Source organism: Podospora bellae-mahoneyi, chromosome 4, assembly GCF_035222275.1.
Source record: "Podospora bellae-mahoneyi strain CBS 112042 chromosome 4, whole genome shotgun sequence".
Classification (NCBI taxonomy): Eukaryota; Fungi; Ascomycota; class Sordariomycetes; order Sordariales; family Podosporaceae; genus Podospora; species Podospora bellae-mahoneyi.
Window position 1 is genome coordinate 865,323 of NC_085883.1, and position 20,091 is coordinate 885,413.

The 20,091-nt window shown below is 55.2% G+C and overlaps 3 protein-coding genes across 3 annotated transcripts; 1 reads left to right on the forward strand and 2 right to left on the reverse strand.

Annotated features, from left to right (window-relative positions):
* Positions 1-1,030: 1,030 nt before the first annotated feature.
* Positions 1,031-11,507, reverse strand: QC761_402190 (uncharacterized protein; the record flags this gene model as incomplete). Its single annotated transcript, XM_062878503.1, has 6 exons — positions 10,400-11,507; positions 9,819-10,242; positions 7,103-9,761; positions 5,961-7,045; positions 5,730-5,895; positions 1,031-5,635 (listed from the first exon to the last, which is right to left on the reverse strand). Exons 2-6 carry the CDS (start codon positions 10,073-10,075, stop codon positions 1,031-1,033), a joined length of 8,772 nt encoding a protein of 2,923 aa, XP_062731962.1. The 5' UTR covers positions 10,076-10,242; positions 10,400-11,507.
* Positions 11,508-14,750: 3,243 nt separating this feature from the next.
* On the forward strand, positions 14,751-16,236 carry QC761_402210 (uncharacterized protein; the record flags this gene model as incomplete). The annotated part of the gene is made up of 2 exons (XM_062878504.1): positions 14,751-15,051; positions 15,110-16,236. The coding sequence occupies 2 exons, from the start codon at positions 14,751-14,753 to the stop codon at positions 16,234-16,236; spliced, it is 1,428 nt and encodes a 475-aa protein (XP_062731963.1).
* Positions 16,237-16,959: 723 nt separating this feature from the next.
* On the reverse strand, positions 16,960-18,196 carry QC761_402215 (uncharacterized protein). Its single transcript, XM_062878505.1, has 3 exons — positions 17,542-18,196; positions 17,365-17,442; positions 16,960-17,219 (listed from the first exon to the last, which is right to left on the reverse strand). The coding sequence occupies exons 1-3, from the start codon at positions 17,752-17,754 to the stop codon at positions 17,211-17,213; spliced, it is 300 nt and encodes a 99-aa protein (XP_062731964.1). The 5' UTR covers positions 17,755-18,196; the 3' UTR covers positions 16,960-17,210.
* Between the last annotated feature and the right edge of the window lie 1,895 nt (positions 18,197-20,091).

Genomic DNA, 20,091 nt, shown 5'->3' on the forward strand with positions numbered 1-20,091 from the left:
ATCAACACAACCTAGTTGAGAATCTTCTAACCATTTCCCCGGGTATGTTGGCGGACATAACTGCCCGGTCTCTAGGGCTCTCTGGAATGACACTCTTCAGGTGCCACAAACCAAACTACGCCCTCATACTGAACACACGAGATCAGGAAACAAGCTTTTCCAGGACAACGTTACCTCCCCAAATCACGGGAACCAACCAGTCAAGCCTTGAAACATCATCCACTTCCTCTAGACCAGACCGGCCTAAATCCCCGTGTAACAGTGAGCTCAGCCTGAACTCTGGTTCATCACCCCAACACTTGGTGGCGCAGGCTGACGTCCCATACATCAGTAAACCAGTCACTTGAGCCTCAGACAACGATGTCGTGTTCCCGATTTTTGATTTGTCAAAACCTTCCAGAAGCAGAAGAGTCCGAGATGTCGGGTCCATGTGATGATGGGGGAAGAGAAAGCGTGGGGGTGAGTGACTTGAGACCGCGCGAGGTATATATCCCACGCCCCGTCATCCCAGATCCGTGGTTCAGTGTCGTATCCCTGACCCAAGGTAGTATTTGCTGACACAATGAGTGAGGCTTGAACGGCCAAGGTTTTGGAAGTTGTCGGCCGCTCGCAGTCCGCGGGGAGAAATCACGACAGAGGGATGACCAGGACAGAGAGGGAGGATGGGAGTTTCAAGGATGTCAGGGAGCAGGATTTGGGTCTTGGATTCTCACCGAGACAGAAATGGAAGGAGGATGAACCTGCAGTCGAGCCTCGCGTTCATGTATCAGGGGGCGGGGGGTATCTTCAGTTGATGAAATATTATTAACAAACTAGCGACTACAAGTTAAGGCCATAAATCTATATAATCCATTCAATCATTAACACAAGGACACCATGAACAAAGGGAAGAAGCCAAGGCATGATAATAACTTTTCCTCCAGCCCAAACAAACATTACGTCCAACCCATATAGACAACATCTTTTTTTTTTTTTTTTTTGCTTTCCCATCATTCTCAGGGCATATACACAACTTCAAAACCCAAAATCTTTACACCACTTCCTGCACCCTAGTTACCACTACCTTTTCCTCCCGCTGCTTACTGGGAGCCTTGCTCAGTCTCTTCCCCTTATACGGCGTCCTCCCACTAGTAAACTCCTGCCACCTCGCACTCTTCTTCCTCTGCAACGCCCCCTGGTTATTCGCTTTCAGGCTATCCTTCTTCTCCCCCTTCTTCAACCACAACTCCCCCTTCCACCCAACCCTCCTGGCGTCAAACAGAGCCTTGTCCTTCCTCATCCCGGCCAAATGCCACTGAATCCAATACATCTGCTCATGCTCCCTAAGGTACCTCTTCCCATGAAACCCTCTAAGCACCATCTGCCTCCCGAGCAACCCCAGCTTCCTCCGGTCCTCAGCCTTGTCATACATCCGCTTGGTAAGCCACTTGACATCCGTAGTCGTCAAGTTATCCGGCATGAGCAAATGAGGCGGCACCGAGCCCCGCTTGTCAACATCACCCGCGAACTTGGCCCAGGGACCAGACATGGCCAACATGGCAATCTGCGCCCTGGCCAAAGCAGTCGGATCATTAGGCGGGACAACCTCGCCGTACCTCACGGACGGGTCATCCGGGTTGGTGAGCACCAAAGCAGTCGCGCCGACAGCCGTCGCCACAATGGGGACACCCGCCAGGGCAGCCTCGGCGATGGCAAGCGGCAGCCCCTCCGAAAGCGACGAGTTCATAAACAGCCACGCGTCCTTCAGCGCCTGGTCCGGCTTGCCGAACCCCTTGAGGGTGACGTGGTTCGTCAGGCCGCACGACTCGATCAGCCGGCACATGTCAATGTCGTACCCCGGCTCCCTGTCTCTCGCCCCGTAGACCAAAAGCTTGTACTCGGCAAACCCGTACTTGTTGACGATGACGTCGGCGGCCAGGATGGCCGTCTTGATGTCCTTGATGAACTGGACATTTGACAGCATCACCACGGTGGGGGTGTCGGTGCCGACCTGCTCGACCGGCTTGAAGGCGTCCATGTTGCTGACGCCGTTGACGATGGGATCGATCTTGCGGGCAAACGTCTTTTTGTGCGAGAGCCGGTTGCCGTCGGTGCCGAGGTCTTGCTCCCAGATGGGGTTGAAGACGGGCGTGCACGGCAGGACGACGTCGGCGTGGAAGTAGGCCAGCTTCATGGCGAGGCCGATGCCGGACAGGAGCATGGACTGGACGGGAAGCGGGAGGGTGGACTGGGCGGGGGAGATGTTGAGGCAGCACTCTCTCCAGAGGATGGCGTGGTCCCAGATGCCAAAGGTGGCCCCCCGCTTGTACTTGAGCAGCATGCCGAACAGGCTGCTGATGCCGTGATGTGTCGACTGGAAGACCTTGGGGCAGTCCTCGGGGGTCTGGACCGAAAAGATGAAAAAGTACGAGCAGAAGATCTCGAGCGTCGCGCGAAAGTCGGTCATGGACGGCTTCTCAACTTCAAAGTAGGAGCTCGGATCAACAATGTTGTCGTCGTCGTACTCTGTCAACCAAGCCTCCACCCACGCAGACGCCACCTCCCTTGACTTCCACGCCTTGTTGTAGTCCTTGTGCTCAAAGAACTCAAAGATGCCCAGCATGGCGTTGCTGTAGTGGATCATATCCTGCTTGGGAATATGCCTTGACCTCGCCCCCTTGACAAAAAGTTTGATCAAAGGGACAAACGTGCCGGCAATGTCCCGATAGGTATCCGTCACAGCAATCTTGGCGTCCACCTCCGACTCAAGCAGATTATCAATAACCCCGTGATTCGGCGTCCTCCCGTCCAGCCCCCACAGCGGCAACATCTTCAAGCTCTGCACGCTCTTCTCCACCTGAAACCTCGGGATTCCATACTCATTCGCCGACTCGGCCAACACATGATTCCGGATTGTGCTGTGCCCATTCACCAAATCCCTCCTGCAATTGCTCACCCCCCCGGGGGAATCTGGCCAGCACCCAATGTCATTAAAAATAACCGATATCCTCTCGTGCGTATCCCTAAAGCAATCGCCCGGCCTCATCGTAAGCTGGTTCGCATCCCTCCCCAACCCCATAGCATACAAATCCGAGTATTTGATCGGCAGCAGACAAACCTCCGAGACGTCCTTCTCAATCTCGATCGCGCTGACAATCTGCTCAATCGCCCCGTCCAGCGCAGCCTTTGCCTTGTCGAGCTGACCAGCGTTTCTCGCGCTCCAGTACTTCTTGAGCAGGGGCTCCTCCCGGAGGATGAGCTCGTCCATCCAGCAGGCCGCGATCGCGTCCAGAACCCCGCCGCCCTTGCGCCAGTGGTCCCAGAGCTCGGTTCTCAACCACCACGTCGGCACGGGCCGATAGATGGTCTTTTGCCGTCTGTACAGCCACGCGGCCGGGTTCAGGACCGAGATCCACGACATGCTGTGCCCGCAGAAGCGCGCCATCCGCCGGACGTGGTCGACCCGGTGGTGGATCAACAGGTCGTCGTTCTCAAAGTAGTGGTCGTTGGGTCGTTGGAGGAAGAGCTCCTCGTGCTGGAAGACGACGGGGGGCTTGGCGACGGCTGCGGCTGCTGCTGCTGCTGCTGCTTTGGTGTTGTCCCCTTGTTCCGAGAGCAGCACCGTCATCATGACAGGGTCGCGACGGTGTTGGTAGTCGCTTGTGGTGACGTACTTCTTCCCGGCGATGGTCCTGACGACGCGGCAGACGCGGTCCGAAGGGACCCAGTTCAGCTTCTCCGAGGAGAGGTCTTCGCGGAGGGGCGTGCCCCAAAAGACGGCCATGCTGTCGGAGGACGAGTTGTTGTTGTTGTTGTTGTTGTGGTGGTGGTGGTGGTGGTGGTGGTTGGCGGTGGCCGGCTTGAACTCGGCTTTGAGGATTTCGTGGTTGCCTTTGGGACTGGACTTGTAAAAGTACTGGAACGAGTACTCGATCCCGTCGTAGGCCATGGTACCGTGGGTGACGCGTCCCTTCTTGTCGTAGAAGCACTGCTTGGTGTACTTCTGGTCGGAAACGACCTTGCAGCTGGGGTACCGCGACTTGGTGCTCTCGCCATACGTGTAGGTGGTGACAGTGTCACCACTCTTGGAGATATCGCGCCGGGTGATGAGACGAGAGGCGCTGTCGTAGATGGCAGTGGCAAGCGGCTTGTGCTCCTCTCCCGGCTTGGTCTTGAGCGCGCCTTCAAACACCTCCAACGTCATCGAGTTCTCACCGGGTCGGGACGCAAAACCAGTCACGACCTTGCGGCGAAGCTCGGCGGTGATGCGGTCCTTGACCAGGGTTCTGGAGACACCCTTCTTGGCGAGGCGGGAGATGTTGACCAGGGCGGCATGGCGGTAGATGAGCAGCAGAGATGTGATGGCGTTCTTGACCCAGCGGCATCCTCTCCAGATGAGCGTGATAAGGTACATCAGAGGTGTGCGCATCCAGGGGTAGTGCCGCAGGTTGTACCAGAGTTCTCGCTCAAGGTGAGAACCGCCTCCGGAGATGATACCAACCCATTTTGCCAGCGTGACGGGGAGATTGATGATGCGGGCAAAGAAGGGAGTGGGCTGTCTGGTCTTGCCTGAGCCAGGGCCGGCGAGGATGTCATTGCCATAGTTGGGCGGAGTGCGAGTACCCAAGACCTCTTCAGTCTTGCTCAAGATGAGGTTGCAGAGCTCGACTTGGAAGTTGACGGAGGAGATGTCGAGACCCCTCTCATTGAGCCACTCCAAAAGACCGTTGGAAGGTGAGAGCTCTGCGCCCATCATGCGCTGGAACATGGAAGCACGAACAGCAGGTGGCAGGAGCTCCCACTCAGAGTCGATGTCGACGCCAAAGCAGAGGTGCTTCATCAGCATGCGCTGGGTCGTCTCCTTGACAATGAGGAGACCAGTGTAATCATCGCCAGCAAGCTGAAGCTCGATTCGCTTGGACAAGGACTCGGTGCCAAACAGGATATGCTCAGCCTGGATGGCCTGGTCGGCAGTCAAGCCAAGGGAGGCGCGAGCAATGTGATGCAGGGTAGCCTCGGCGATGATTTGAGCAGCCAACAACTCCCATGCCTCATTGCCCAAGTCTATCTCCCCAAGGCCAGCGACATCGATGTAGTGGATCTCACCAACCTGCTTGCTGATGGACACAGCATCTTCGAACCCGCCCTCAATAAACGCCGAGCGGGAGCACATGTTGACCTGGATCTGCTTGTCTTGCCACAGCTGCACCGTCGTCTCAAGCAGCTGCCTAGCCCAAGGAGCCTTGTCAAAGTTCGCCGAGGGCCGGTCAAGACTCGACCGCAAGAAGGCAAAGACTCTCTCTGGCAACCCAGCGGTAGCTTGCGTGAAGATGGGAGTACCAGGCAGGTCCCTCCAGTGGGTCTTCTCCGACGTGGCGGGGGGTGCGCCCAGGCGAGGCTGAACCAACGTGTCAGCCTCGTCAACTCGACCCTCGCCATCCTTGAACTTGGGTCTGCCAAAGTCATACACGGCCCAAATGGTCGTCGTCGCTGCCGCCGTAAGCGAGGCAACGTTGAGCGCGATGGCGTCGGTGAAGAACAAGCCGTTGCCATGAAAGACAGCGTGGAGCATGCAGCCGGTGATGAAGCCAAAGATGGCAGAGACGAGAATAGCCGCCAGGTGAGACGAGGGATCCGTGGTGAAGCAGCGGTTGAACTATATATACACACCCCAGCCGGTTAAACGATGCACAAAAAGACGAGGTCTCGGGATGTTGTTGCACACTTGTCCCGCCTATGGGGAAACGTACCTGAAACAGAATCACGCCTGAATAGCCCAACAGGTAAATGTAGTACAGTTCGAGCATCTGCGCATCGTCGACGAGGGTCCAAACAAGCATTGTCCCGGTACCCATGATGAGCATCAGTCTCCGCACCAGCCGAAACAGCGCGGAGAAATAAAGCCCTCTCCGCTTTCTGTGATCTCATGGTCAGCTTCCCCCTCTTTCTCACTCCAGGAGCACGGCAGATAAGGTACTCACCTCTCCCACTCCCCACTCACGCGCTCCGCCTCCCCCAAGCTGCCCAGCCTCTCGTCGCTCAAATCATACTTTGCCTTCCAGTACTCCCTCAACATGCTATCCAGCATCATCACGCTCGCGCAAAAATACAGGATCGCGAAGCAAATCGCGTACCTCGACGTAAACGTGGTAAAGTAGTCAATCGGCGCCGAGTTGGCCGCCATCGCGATGCTCACCCACCGATCCATCAGACAAATCAGAAACAAGCCCACATTCTGCCCGATATCCAGCTTGCCGTACCGAAACAGCATGAAGATGCTGTGCTCCTTCAACCCCTGCGCCATCTGCTGCTGGCGCTTCAGAGCCTGGGAAAGCTGCGAGAACCAGGCGACAGAAAACATCTCGGCCGGTTGGTTGTCTTCGGTGGCGTCCTTCTTCATGAGCCAGAGGATGTAGGGCAGGCCTTTGACTACCCTTCTGATCAGAGGGTCAGGAGTGATAACCGTGTTCTTGAGGTGGCCAAAGTTGGTGCTGCCTTGGGTGATTGTCTCGCGAAAGGCCTGCAGGGCGAGCTTCTTGAAGTCGTCTGGGTTTTCCGAGAGGGAGTCAGACACCGACGAGGTGCTGCTGCTGCTCTGGTTGCCGGATGATTGTTGCTTCTCCAGCCGGGTCGTGTACCAAGTCAGAATGTCCTTCTCGGTAAACTTGGGCACGTTGTCAAGCCAGTTGATCCACTCGTGGCAGAGGCTGCGGTATTGGATCAGGAGGAGGATCAAGAAGCCGAAGCCGACCGAGAGGTAGATTTCGAGGTCGTGGCCGTTGAGGTAGGTCGACACGATGGGGGAGATGAAGAGGAGGGGGAGTGTGCGCCAGAGGACGGTGCGGCCGGACGTGAGGGGGGTGCCGTGCTGGTGCATGGTGGCCATGATTCCCAGCACGTTCAGATACGTCGAGATCAGCACAAGGTACGCAAAATACGTAAACGCCGGCGCGACCCCGACCTTGACGATGTGAATCACCGTCCCGACAACACCCACCAGCAAGGTCAACGCAAACCCGCCAGCAAGACGCTGAACGTGGAAGAAGACCATGTTGTTGTAGGCATACTACATTTCATATGTTAGCCACTCAATCATCACAAGCAGCAACAAAAAAAAACTCACATTGTAAAGGTAGTAATTTCCCACACTCCCCACCCACCCCGTCACCCCTGCCGAAAGCAACAAGCTGATCAACAAGGCATAACACGCCGCCGACAAATACTTCTCCCCCATGTACGCCGTCATGAACAACCCCCTCCCCAAAAACGTCAGCAGCACAATGTCCAACATGGCCGGCAGGCAAAAAATCGACAAGGCCCCAAACTCGGACGTCGCCCTCCTCATCCCCTGCACGGCCTTGAACACACTAAACCCCTGCCTCGCCGGCCCCTCAGGGTCAATCTTCCTGATCCCGGTGGACGGCTCCGGCTTGGCATACACCGTCATCAGCCCCTTCTGCTCCTTGGTCAACGGCGGCGGCGGGTCAGCCGCGAGGAACTCCCGGTGACGGGCGTAGATGATCCGACCCAAAGCACGCGGCGGCATGCCAAAGTAGAGCTCACACTGCGACCCGAGGACCCAGAGCTCGGAGAAGACGGCGGCCTGGTCGGGCTGAGAAAAGACGGGGCAGTGGTCCGTCGCTTCAATGTAGACGTCTTCCAGCGCCGACTTTCGCAGCGCGCAGAGAAAGAGCAGGATGACAAACTCAGCGTTGGGGTCGACGTGCTTGCTGTCGTGGAGGCAGTCCAGGGGGTCGTAGGCGAGGGTGAGGGCCGAGTTGATCGTGTTGAGGGGTTCAATGTCGCCGACGAAGAGGCAGTGGTCGACCAAGTTCTCCATCAGCTCGTGCAATTTGAGGAGGTTGCCAAGGGAGGGAAGTCTTTTCGCGCCCAAGCGGGCAAAGTGGGAGAGGCGGTTTCGCAGGAGCTGCTCCATGGTGATGGTCCCCTCTTGATACTTGCGGGAGTGGGCGTCGTTCCACGAGGCGACGGAGGTCTCGTCGAGGAGGAGAACCCGGCAGTCGTCCTGGATGGGCCGCTTGAAGGCGTGCTCGACTTTGCTGGTTTGGAGTCGCTGCAGCAGGCTGAGGGCTTCGGCCGGGGTCGAGCCCTGGATGGCTGTCCTGATGCTCAGGGGTGCCTCTGCCGTCGAGGTGGGATCCAACGCCTTCTCCAACCTCAGCTCCTCTTCGAACCGCTCGATGCGGGTCAACCCGTGGTGGGCAAACCAGGTGTGAAGGATGGTGCTGACATCCCAGGGACACCTCCGCGAGATGTACAACCTCACCCCCACCTTCTCCTCCCCCTCGACCAAAAACTCGCTGCTCACCCCCCAAAACTCGGCCGCATTGTCCGGGATACTAAACCCCGTCGCGAGCCCCTTGTAAACAACTACCTTTTGCTGCTTCAACCCCTCATAAAGCGCATTGACCAAGTACGGCTCGGCAGAACTCTCCTGAAAAGCCCTGAGCTGCTCAACAATCTTGTTGATAACCACCTCATCCACCACCTCCAACATCTCCAACTCCCTCAGGTGCTCTTGCGTAGCCAGCACCGCCTCGTAATGCTCAGCAGTAGCATCAACATGAAGCGGCACACACCCCAAACACGATACCTCCTCCCCCGTCCCCGTCCCGTCCCAAAACCCCACCAACGAACCCGGCATCTCATATTCGCGCCCAGCACCACCCCTCCCAGCCGTAGAGGAAAGCAGCGACAACCGATGCCTGTCCACTTCCCCCACCTTGTCGTCATCCCCCTCCGCAACCTCCACCCCCTCCAACAACACCTCTATCTCCGGCAAAAAATCTTTCATCTCCTCCAAATCCAACCCCGCCACCTCTTCTGCCCCTTCTCCAAAATAAACCCCCTTCCCCTGCCCCATCCACACCTTTTGCAAGTCCGTCGTCTCCGGCTTCCTCAAAACCTCAAACCCGCTCACACTCCTCCCCATTTCTCCCCCGTTGGGGCCATGGGCCAACACCCCCTCAAAATGCCGGGCCAGCTTCTCCCCCCTCACCACCACCGCCGGGCTGGGCCTGACATCCCAACGATCCCAAAACCCGACGAAAAACCAGGGCCGGTCGGATCTCTCCCCAAGAACGCGGGACATGAGGCTGCGGAGGGGGTAGCTCCGGAAGAAGTCACGTCTTGTTCCGTCGGGAAGGATACACGCGTTTTGGATGATCAGACCGGCCACGAGGGACAGGTCGACGTGGGAGAAGGGTTGGGAGTCTGCCGAGTCGTGGGGGAGGGTGATGAGGGTGGGGATGTCGATTTCTTGGAGGCGGGTCAGGAGGTCGTGGAGGATGACTACGTCTTGGTTGTTGTCGGAGGTGGTCGTGGAAGGGGAGGAGAGGGAGATGACGACCCCGGAGGCGGATAAGTCATCTTTGATCAGCTTGGTCAGGTACCGGACCCAGTTGGGGAGGGTAGCTCTTGTGATGTGCTGCAGGGCGACAGAGCCGAGAATCACAGGTTTATCCTGCGGATTGCCAGGTCCATTCCTGGGGGGGTTTGTCCTGATGGGAGAGGATGTCGAACCCAGTGATCTCAGGGGGACAATGTAAGCGTGATGAGAGGGGTGCTCATTCTCACTCCCCAAACCACCACCACCATCCGCCAAGATGGCAGCAGTATCTTCGCCCTCGCCCTCACCGAGAAAGTGAAGATGCTGAACCGACGACAGCAGCTTCGCTTCCGTGGTGCTCGTCGACGGGAGGGACGTCAACGACCTCGACTTGTTCTTGGTTTTACTTCCTGGTATTGATGGGGGTATGCTCCTATTAGGGCATGTTAGCTTGATATCAAAACCAAGGTGGCGATGGAGGCAGACGTACCTCTCTGTCCCGCTCCGTCGACGACTCCAACTCCTCCCTAACACCACCAACTGCTTGATCACAAAATACAGCACCGGCAGCCCCAGGCACACGGCCCCATACACCAGCGTGAACACCTGCAGCGGCGTCTTAAGCCGGTCCTCGGACGGTATCACCTTGTTGCAATAGACCTGGCGTTGGTCGGTGAGGTTCCCGTCCGGGTTGCATTCCTTGACCACCGGGTCACCTGACGTCGGTAATTGAAAGAATGAGGCCATGATGGTGATATGGCGGGAGGGTGTGACAAGCAGAAAGAGAAAGTAACAACAAGAAAAAAACTAGCACTAGTGACGATGCGGGTGCGTACTTGGAGATGGGTAGGTATCCCGCACACGCACACACACACACACACACACCGACGACGCTAACAGATGATTAGGGATTACTAAGTCATGAATGAATAGTCAGACGAGGTAAAGTGACACACACGATGATAGGGAACGGCGGGATGCTAAAAGCAAGGCAAGGCAAGATAGTGTCGGCGCTGGTGCGGTGCTCTCACACCTGCATGACAAAGGGTAGGATGGATCATGTGTACACACCGGTATTATTTCCTCCTATTCCACATTCCCCCCCAAGAGAACAATAACCGCCCTTTCCGACGGGATATCCAGAACAATCGACGACGAGATTGTTGCCGAACCAGACCCCTGTGTGCGTGTGTTTCTTGTACTATGTGTTGATTGTTGACGACGCCAAGGTATAAATTTACCTCAACCTCATCAAACCCACCACACACTTTGTTGCCTATCACTGGAGACGACGCAGGCGACGATGTTCAAGAAAATGAAAGTAGAACTTTCCCCAAGGCCAGAAACAAGGTGGCCCACGAGAATGAAGACGACGACGATCCTGCAGAAACGAAAGACAAGATGACGGTGAAGAGATAAGATGGGGTTGACCAACAATGGGGGGGAGGGGCCAAGGGGTCTAGACAAGCCACGAGAGGAGATAAAAAAATGGATATTAAGGAAAGGGGATGTGGTGATCAGTGTGAGCAGATCCCCATTTGTTTGTTTGACGAATGACAACGAAACCCACCCACGGCGAATTCTTGGCCCTCTCTCTGCTTGGTTACTTGGCTCCAAGATGAGCTTGATGAGCTTGTTCGTCTCGCCTCGCATGGACCCGGGATGGGTATCCATCCAGCCACAACATCCGAGGGAGACCCAAGCCTTCTTTTTCCCCCAGCCGAAAGAGTCAAAGGAAGAGTAAAAAAAGCCTCCTGGCTGAACTAGGGCTGCCGGACACCCCGGCCGTTCATTGTGGTCACACACCACGGTGGCGGCCACGGAATGGCCAGGCGCCAAAGACTCGTCAGAAAGAAGAAGCAGTCCGTTATCCATCCCGGACATGTTGTTGTTCTCTTGGACGACTTCCGGTTTCGAAAAGAGGCTGAGACACAAAGTGTGATGTAACATCTGCTTGGTTAAGGCAAAGCTTGCGGGATGCGGGTGTGGCGCCCTCACTACTGAAAGACAGCAGCTGTGCCAAAGAGAAAGCTGTCTCAGCAAGGTTCTTGGTTTTCTTGGTGCCCAAAAGCAGGCCAACCAAATCCGATATCCCACAGTTTTGCGGCAAATGCAAACCTCGAGTTCGGCGTCCGAGTCCAGGTCCCAAGGAGGGAAAGGGAGAAAAAAAAAACGAGGGGGGGGGGAGGGGGCTTGGTTGTGTCCGTCCTCGCTCGGGGACCACCACAGCACACAAACCACACAACCACCCACCTACCCACACTACCTACCTACCTTACCCTACCCCACCGAACATACATATCTCTCTTGCCCCTTGCAATGTAACAGCGGGTCTGTTCGCCGGTCAACTTCAGGGAAGTCGACTCAGACTGAGTCGCATCCCAAAATAACGCAGAGAGTGGTACGGGTACGGAGCAAGATCTGCAACCCTTTTAGCGCATGTCCACGTGGATACACGGTGAGGGTTTGAAGTTGCACAGTTTGACTTGGTACAACGTCAGAGAAAATAAAAAATAAAAATACGGGCTCCGAATGAAATTGTCTGGTGTGCCTTTTTTGCTCTCCCTCCTTCTTTGTGTGTCTTGTGTGAGCTGGCCGAGGCCAAGCTCCGCTGTGCCCACGTTTGCCGTTCGCTAATGTATGCTGTTGGTTTTGTCGATGGGACGCAAATATAATGGATGTGTCCCAAAGGGGAACAAAGGGAACAAGGGAATAATAGGCAAATAACAAAATATGCATCTGTCGAGGTTTCGCCCCCACAACCCCATTGTTTTGTCCAGTCCAGGTGTGGACAGTTCTTTGTGAACGTGGTGTCGGTGAGCTTCGTTTCTGGTAGGGCCAAGATCCAACGTGGACAACCAACGCTTGCTGTCAGCTAGTTCAGCCTGCCTTGCTTGGGCATATGCTAGCTTGTCCCGCTAGGTAAGCACTGGTAAGCTAGCTGCTGCGCACTAACAGCACTTCCAGGTTCCCCATAATCCTTTAGGCCCGAATTGTCATAGCAAAAACGGCCGGCAGTGTACGACAAATGGCGCCGACGTTGGCATCGGAGCGGCTGATGGCTTTTTTAGAAAAGAAAGCAAATACGATGAGAATGGGTGAGATGGGAGATTGCGCGCGCTCGGTTGTCGGTTAACGGTACGGCTCCCTGCGTGGAACGTCTGTGAGTCTCCCGTCCATGAGAGAAGAGTCGATGGGAGCTGGAGCTGTGTCTGTCTGTGTGTGTGTGACAGTATCGGGGGGGAGGCGCTTGGGCGCTTACCGGGGCTTTGTGCTCCCACAATAAGAATATTCCGGAACCTGGGCAAGGATCGGCACCTCAGTTGCCGGCCTGTCATCAAAAGCTGATCGGGGAGCAAGGGGTCAAGCTGATAGGCCGCTCTACCCCATATACGCGCTAACGCACGGCGAGATCGAAGCCCCACGGAGATCACTTCTTGTGGTGTGGTTGCCAAGCCCAAGGTTGCTCTGATTGTTGACTTGGTGACTTGTTGGCGTTCCTGTCTTCCGTTTTCGAGTGACATTGCAGCTCCAGACGAGACGAGATGCAGCTTCTCCCCTGTACAGTACTCGCCGTATGTAACCCCGCCCGGCCAACGTCGAGCCTTGTCTGTGACTGTCAACCACTTGTTTCTCCACGCGGCCGTCGACTTCTTTCGTTGGAAGGAAAAGAAAAGGAAGAACGAAATTTTCTCGTGTTGGCTTTTGGGCGTCCTGCAAGATTTTCCCCAGGTCGGGACAAATACCGAAATGCTCGAATCGAATTAAGCGAAGCGAATCGCCTTATTCTTTGCCAAGCACCCTCGAGGTCAAAGAAAAACAGGTACGGATACGATACCAAGGTACATCCAACCATCCAATCCTTACAGTCCAGTCTAGACAATAATGCAATGCAAGGACCGTCCATCACATCCCCAATATTTCCCCAACCTCGACTCACAAAGTCTCGCCCTGATGACCAGACCTCGACTGAGTCCTCGCCCATCGGCAAACCATCTGGTCTGGTTTTGGGCGTGGGTTGGATGGCGTTTTGGCGCCATGTCAGGTTGTCATGTCTGTGAGGGAACGCTGTGCTGGTACCACAGAGCTTGTCAGATCAAGTCTTGTCCGAGCACCTTACCGGAATCATCCCAGTACCACTTCCAATGACGTGATTGCCGTCAGCCGCAACGCTCAAGTGGGACAAGCCTGAGAGGGAGAGAGAAAAAAAATAAAAAAAAAGAGAAGCAATACGGAGTATTCGCCAAGGATTCCGTCGTGCCCAACAGGGCAGGCGGGCGAGAATATCACCATCTACGCGTGTACAGTTTTGTTTTCGGTGAACTGTGTCCAAGGCCGTCAGCGCCAACTCGCTTAGCTTGAGAAAAGTCGTAAGAGTTTTCTTTTATATGGATGTCACGGTTAGGTCAGCCAGGAAGCTACCCACCCGGCACGGAAGGCTCTGCCTAAGAAGAGCCTCTCTTCCACCTTCTGTTCCTGAATCCCGTCCTTTGATGCATTGTTTATTCTTTTCCACAGCGGGGCCCCGGCTTCTTCCATAGCAGTCAATAGCCTAAATGGCTCACAAAGGGCACAATCCCAGAGGGCAAAGCCACGCCGCACAGCACAGGCAGGATGTGAGCTGTGCTGAAAGAAGCTTGCTGTTCCTGATGGTGTGCCTGTGTATCTTGAGTTCGAGTCCAGTCCAGTCCAGTCCAGTCCCATCCCGCACCGCATGGCAATCAGGGCATATCTGTCGGGTGCTCCCGGCCCTTGTGGAGCTGAGGAGCAAAAAACGTCAGCCCGAATTGGAAAGAATTCCGGCCGTGGAGTTGCTTTCGTGAATAGGCTGAGTAGTTGTTGTGATTGTCTCTTTCTGCAGAGCCCTGTGTTTTGTGTTCCGTCGTGTTGTGGCCAGTGAAACGAAACTGAGTGGGATGAAGTCGAGACCCCAAGGCGGTAAGCCCGACCCGGGCCTCAGGAACCTTCCACCCCCCTCCTGGGTCCCCCCTGGACAGTTCTGGACAGTCTGGCAGAAGGTCTTGCCCATCCGGTTGCGGCCAATGCTTCCATTTGAACCATTGCCGCAGTGGTCGTGCATGGTGCCGTGGAAGTAGGGCTCCCGGAGTACCGGGACACATGGAGCAAAGCGAGGACTCCACTGCCCAGAATAGCACCTTGTTGCTGGCTGGCAGAGTCAGGCTGATAAAGCCAGCCTAATTTTCCCTTTGCCGTGATTCATATGTCTCATCAGTGAGCTTTCTTCCGCAGTCACAGCAGCCCCGGTACCGTGTTTTTAAATACCAAGCCTGACATCGCTATTCTGTCCTTGCATGTTTCGTTAGCCCTATCAAGCCTCCCATATATACCATACACACACACACACACACACACACACACACACACACACACACACACACACACACAACCAGAAGCAGCAAGCATGTGGCCCGGGGATTCCACCGACAACCTACCTGTTCAACCTCCTAGCGGACTTGACGACATGGACAACGACCACTACGCAGACTCGGTGAGCTCTTCCTCGCCGTCGGACTCACCCGCCGCGAGCTCGCCGCTCACTAGTCCCGACTTGTCTGAGGATGGCTTCGACATTGATCGTTCCCCATCACCACTTGGTGGTCGTGAACAAGAAGCTGGCAGCCCCAAGTTCACCCTCGTCATCGGGGGTCTTGGGTATATCGGATCACACACCGTGTTGGAGCTCCTAAGAGAGGGACACAATGGTATTGTTCTCTCCCTCCATCTTTTTTGCCGTCTCATGCTAACCGCGCCGTCTTGCAGTCATCATTGTCGACAACCTCAGCAACAGCTACCAGACCATCCTGGACAGCATCAAGACCTTGACGGCCAAGCACTGCAAGGCCAATGGCAGGAGGATGCCCTTGATCCACTTCCACCGTCTCGACTATCGCAGCCGATCGATGCGGTTCCTCATCGAGAGCTACACGGACCTTGTCATGTCGATCGACGGCAGCGGCAGGCAGCGCATGACGTACCAGTCCCGCATCGAGGGGGTGATCCACTTTGCGGCTTACAAGTCGGTCGAGGAGTCGATACGGCGGCCATTGCAGTACTACCAGAACAACGTCTGCGGGCTCGTATCGCTGCTCCAGCAGCTCGACAAGTACAACATCCACAACTTTATCTTTAGCAGCTCGGCGACCGTGTACGGGTCCAAGGCCAACACGGGCGAGCCGCTGCGGGAGTCGGACCTGATCCACCACGCCGAGGAGCGGGTCGACGAGTCGACGGGCGAGCGCATCGTGACGCAGCCGTCGGCGGTGGGCCTGTCGTGCCCCTACGCGCGGACAAAGTACTTCAGCGAAGCTATTCTTGCAGATGTGGCGGCCGCGAACCCGGCCTGGCGCATCGTGGCACTGCGCTACTTCAACCCCGTTGGCTGCGACCCGTCGGGACTGCTGGGGGAGAACCCGCGGGGGGAGGCGACCAACCTGTACCCCGTGCTGACACAGGTGCTGACGGGGCAGAGGGAAAAGCTAAACGTATTCGGCACAGACTGGGCGACGCGGGATGGCACGGCGGTTCGAGACTACATTCACGTCCTGGACGTGGCGCGGGGCCACATCTCGGCGCTCGGGTGGAACGGTGATCGCGGGGGGACAGGGTTCCGCGCCTTCAATCTCGGGAGCGGCACGGGCACCACTGTGCTCGAAGCAGTCCGGAGCCTCGAGGCCGCATCGAAAAGGACTGTCTCACTGGACTGGGCCGGACGAAGACCAGGAGACGTTGGCGTCTGCGTGGCGTCTACCGAGCGAGCCAGCAAGGAGCTGGGGTGGTCACCGCGGGAGAGCGTCGCCCAGTGCGCATCAGATCTGTGGAACTTTGTCGAGAGGACCTTGGGGCTGCAGCAGCAGCAGCAGCAGCAGCAGCAGTCAGTCAAGGTGTGATGTGATGTCCATCCCGTCCTGTCAGGCCAAAGCAAGCCAAGCGACTGATTCCCTTCGAGGATGTGGTTTCGTTTCGGGATCGGGTGGATGTCGGTATTTTTTTTCTTTCTTCGATGAGGTAATAATGCTAATGGGTAAAATTGGCGATTGATTGATTGATTGATTGATTTGATTGATCTGTTTGATGGAGGGTCGGTCGCGGTGGTCGTTTGACGTTGCGGTGTTTTGGAGTCGCGGACAAGGGTCGACAGCTGAGTGAGTGGGACGCGGCACAATCTCTGCCCATCTGCCACCTGGCAGACCCAGGGCAACCTCAACTGACACACCTCACCTCACACACACCTGAAAAGGGCACAAACACACACACACGCACACACATTTTCTGTTTCATTTCATTTTCTGTCTAAACGGGGAAAGGGATTTGCATTGGGATTCCTAGGTTTCCTAAAAATGGCCGCGACTGTCTTTTGTTTTCTTTTATCATTTTTACAGTACATTAGGCTACGGAATGAGGATACACATTATACCTACTTAGCAAAGCAATAAAGGAAAATGAAATAAACAATGCCATTGTTCAACTCCCGTGCTCCAATCCCATGCCTTCTCTACACTATATGCGACACCTTGGCGTTGTCTTGGACTCTCTTGCGTGTGGATCTCGCCCAGGGCTTGTCCCTTCTTGTCATTTTCTTGTCATGAGCTTGTATTTTCTTCAGGAAATGTGCCCGGTAGTGTTGGGGAAGCTTATATTGAACCTTCCTGGTTGCGCGTCCCCCAAGAAATAGAGATTAATTGTGTCAATTGCTACATGCGAACACGGCTGGCCTCGGCACAAACGGCACCGGGGAACACACTCTCCATCTTTTTTGACCAATTACATTTCTTCTGTTGAAATATTTTCCCCCTTCAACTTCTCTCCTCGACCCCTGCAGCCCTAGGCCGCTAGCTTCACATGCCAAGCGATCCTCCTGCATTCAACACTTCTGTTCAAGGCCATGATCATCAGCAACTGTTCGATTTCTGCGCAGAATACTTTGGATAGATTGAGCGAACGAGACCCTGACGGAGGCACGCGACCGGCCACGTCAACACAACAAAGAAAGAAAGAAAGAAAAAAAAAAATCTTACCTTAGCCGAGGGCTTTGGGCATCCCCTCTGCGATTTCAAGTAGCATCCCTCGAGGTGGGCTGCCTTGCACTCGCACAGCTACGGTAATATCAACATCGGGATAAGTCAGCATGGATACCATAATACGACTCTGACGCTGCCGGCTGAACAGTGTAGATTTAAGACAGCAAAACTCACCGACTTGCCCTGCAGAAACGTCGGACACCGGTCGGGCTCGCAAACACAAGCCAGACGAAAGTCATGCTTGGGGTGTTCGTGCTTGTTGTGCTTGCCTCTGCCCTTGGCAGCTCGCATCTCCAGCATGTTCACGTCGGCCGGTGAGCTCGAGTGAGCCAGCACCGTCGACGAGAAGGCAGCAGCAACTGCAACAGCAACCAATGAGAACTTCATGCTGGGCAAGCGAGCGAATCAGGCCGAGGTAGCAGCAGCACTTGGGGCGATGAGATGAGATGGTGTGGTTTTGGACGCGCAAATTCTGCTGCTCAAGAAATCTTGGCTATGAGGGGATCAATATATCCAAGCACATCAGAGTAAGCTCCCAAGTTCTAGCCCGCCTTCGCCCTCAGCTCTGCTTTTTGACGTGGCGACTTGTTAACGCCGTGGACGGCGGTGGCTGCTCCCGCCCTACAACACCACCTTTTTTTTTTTTTTTTTTTTTTGTTTTTACTTTTCCAAGTTCTCACCCGAGCTTCTGCGCCAGAGGCGGCTGACGGAACAGTCCAGGCACGACGCCAGGCACAAGGCACAGAGGACATGTTCCCACTCTTCCGCTGCCGCGCTGCCCCTCCCATTTTACTGGACTGAAACCGACTGACACATCACTGACGAGAACTTTTGAGTGTTTATGGCTGAGGTAAGACAAAGCTCAGGCTGGGAGCCCAAAGTTTCCGAGAATCAACCCATCACCTTGTGTAATCGAACGTCGGGCGTAGTACAGCGGAACTCCGTTTTCGATGGCACATCAAAATGGAATCACGCCAACGTTTTCTTCTTGCGGCACATCCCACCCCCCCCCTCCTCCTACTCCTTCCTGGTGTAAGGTAGCCCACCGCATCCACCCACCGACCCGAATATCCAACCCCCCCTGAAGCTCCCCCTGCCCCCTGTCCTCGTCCCCTGTCCTGTCGCTTCCTCTCTCCCTGGTCCTCGGACCCTCCAACCACAGAAAGCGAAATCGTGGATGAACCGCGCGGCACCCCTCTCTTGCAATTAAAGGGGTGTGAATGAGCCAGGGGGTACAGAAGTGATTCGTCACATTTCCCTTGCATTTATCCAGGAACAGAGATTGTGGAGAAAATCAATAAGGCGAACATGGGGGGCGCATTCGGCCGTGGGAACGGGAACTACGGCGATCTGATGGCCATCCAACCTCACCACCTCACCTCCACTCGCCGGCCTCCACCACCGCACACCTTACCCCAAAATTAACCTCATGATCGACAGGTCTCCAAATTCACCAACACACATGGCGCCATTGAAGTTCCAGCACTTCAGCCTTCCAGGTTTAAAGCAGGTTTGCCCCCAGCTCATGCATTGCACCTCGTAAACCAAAAAGCCACTCGAATGCTTGTTCGCCCATCATAATCACCATCTCACCGAGTTTCCCGAAACCACCTCATGGGAACCTCGGCATCTCGACAGCCGGGCAGGCCAGGACCCGATGCCAATCGGTGGTGGTGACGTCTGCCCTATGGAGCAACTGTTGACCACGTCAACAAAAAAATTGGTCATCACACAAAGATCTTTCCACTTGTAGCAAAATCCTTCGGGGAGAGTTCCCCACCTCTCACATCTCACTTTTTGTTTTCTTCAGTTGTCGTGATTCACGGAAACAGTTTTTCCTCGCTCTCAGGTCAGACCATTCACCTCGTCCAGTCATCATCAACGTCGAAAAGGGGCCCGTGATTACACAACCTCGAGGCCGGTAACAACAGAGTAACAACAGGATTGGCTGAAAAAGGGCCGGTAACGAACAACGCATACACACACACACACACAGCAGATGTGAAATACGAAGAGTAGATTGCATCCCACACCCCAGCCAGCCCTCTTGCAGAATGCATGCATACTTTATTGTACAGACCTGAGAGCTACATGGTGTACGTAGGTACCTGTAGATGCAAGCTGCTAAAGATGTGATGAGGAAAGCAGGCAACACAGCTCCCAAAATTATCTGGTCGCCAGACACAAAAGACATGTACGGAGAAGATCAATAGAGGCTTGGTTGCCGAAGTGCTCTCAGCTGCTTTACCCGGTACCGGGAGAGAAAGGTGACAACACATTCCCTGGGACCGGACTATTTACCCATCACATGCATGAGCCATGGCACCACCATCCTGAAGATGACCTCATTGCGTTCGAGCCTTATGTTTGGGTTTGCAAAGATGACGGCGGTGAACTTGGTGGTCGTCAATCCTCTGGAGTGTTCCAAAACAGAACACTTTCTACCTACCTAGCTACCTACTAGCAAGATACGCAACCAATAGTAACCAAAAACACAAACACAGACACCACAATCCCGTCCCGAGAAACAGGTTCTTGTCCACTTCCATCCCCGCCGCATCGAGTTTGTGCGCGGGGCGTGTGTGCTGTGTGTGTTGTTTCGTCCTTGTTCAACCACACCACCAAACTAACACCGTAAAAAAAACACGCAATTCGAAACCATGTGGTGGAATACAAACTTTGCATCACAGCATCACAAAACAAGGAACATACCGGGGGGTTTAG

Bases quoted from the DNA above. Each gene is read 5' to 3' on its own strand.
- QC761_402215 (XM_062878505.1), bottom strand. From the start codon at position 17,754: ATGAAGTTCTCATTGGTTGCTGTTGCAGTTGCTGCTGCCTTCTCGTCG. The intron at 17,443-17,541 runs GTGAGTTTTGCT...ATATTACCGTAG, and splicing joins CGTTTCTGCAGGGCAAGTCG to CTGTGCGAGTGCAAGGCAGC.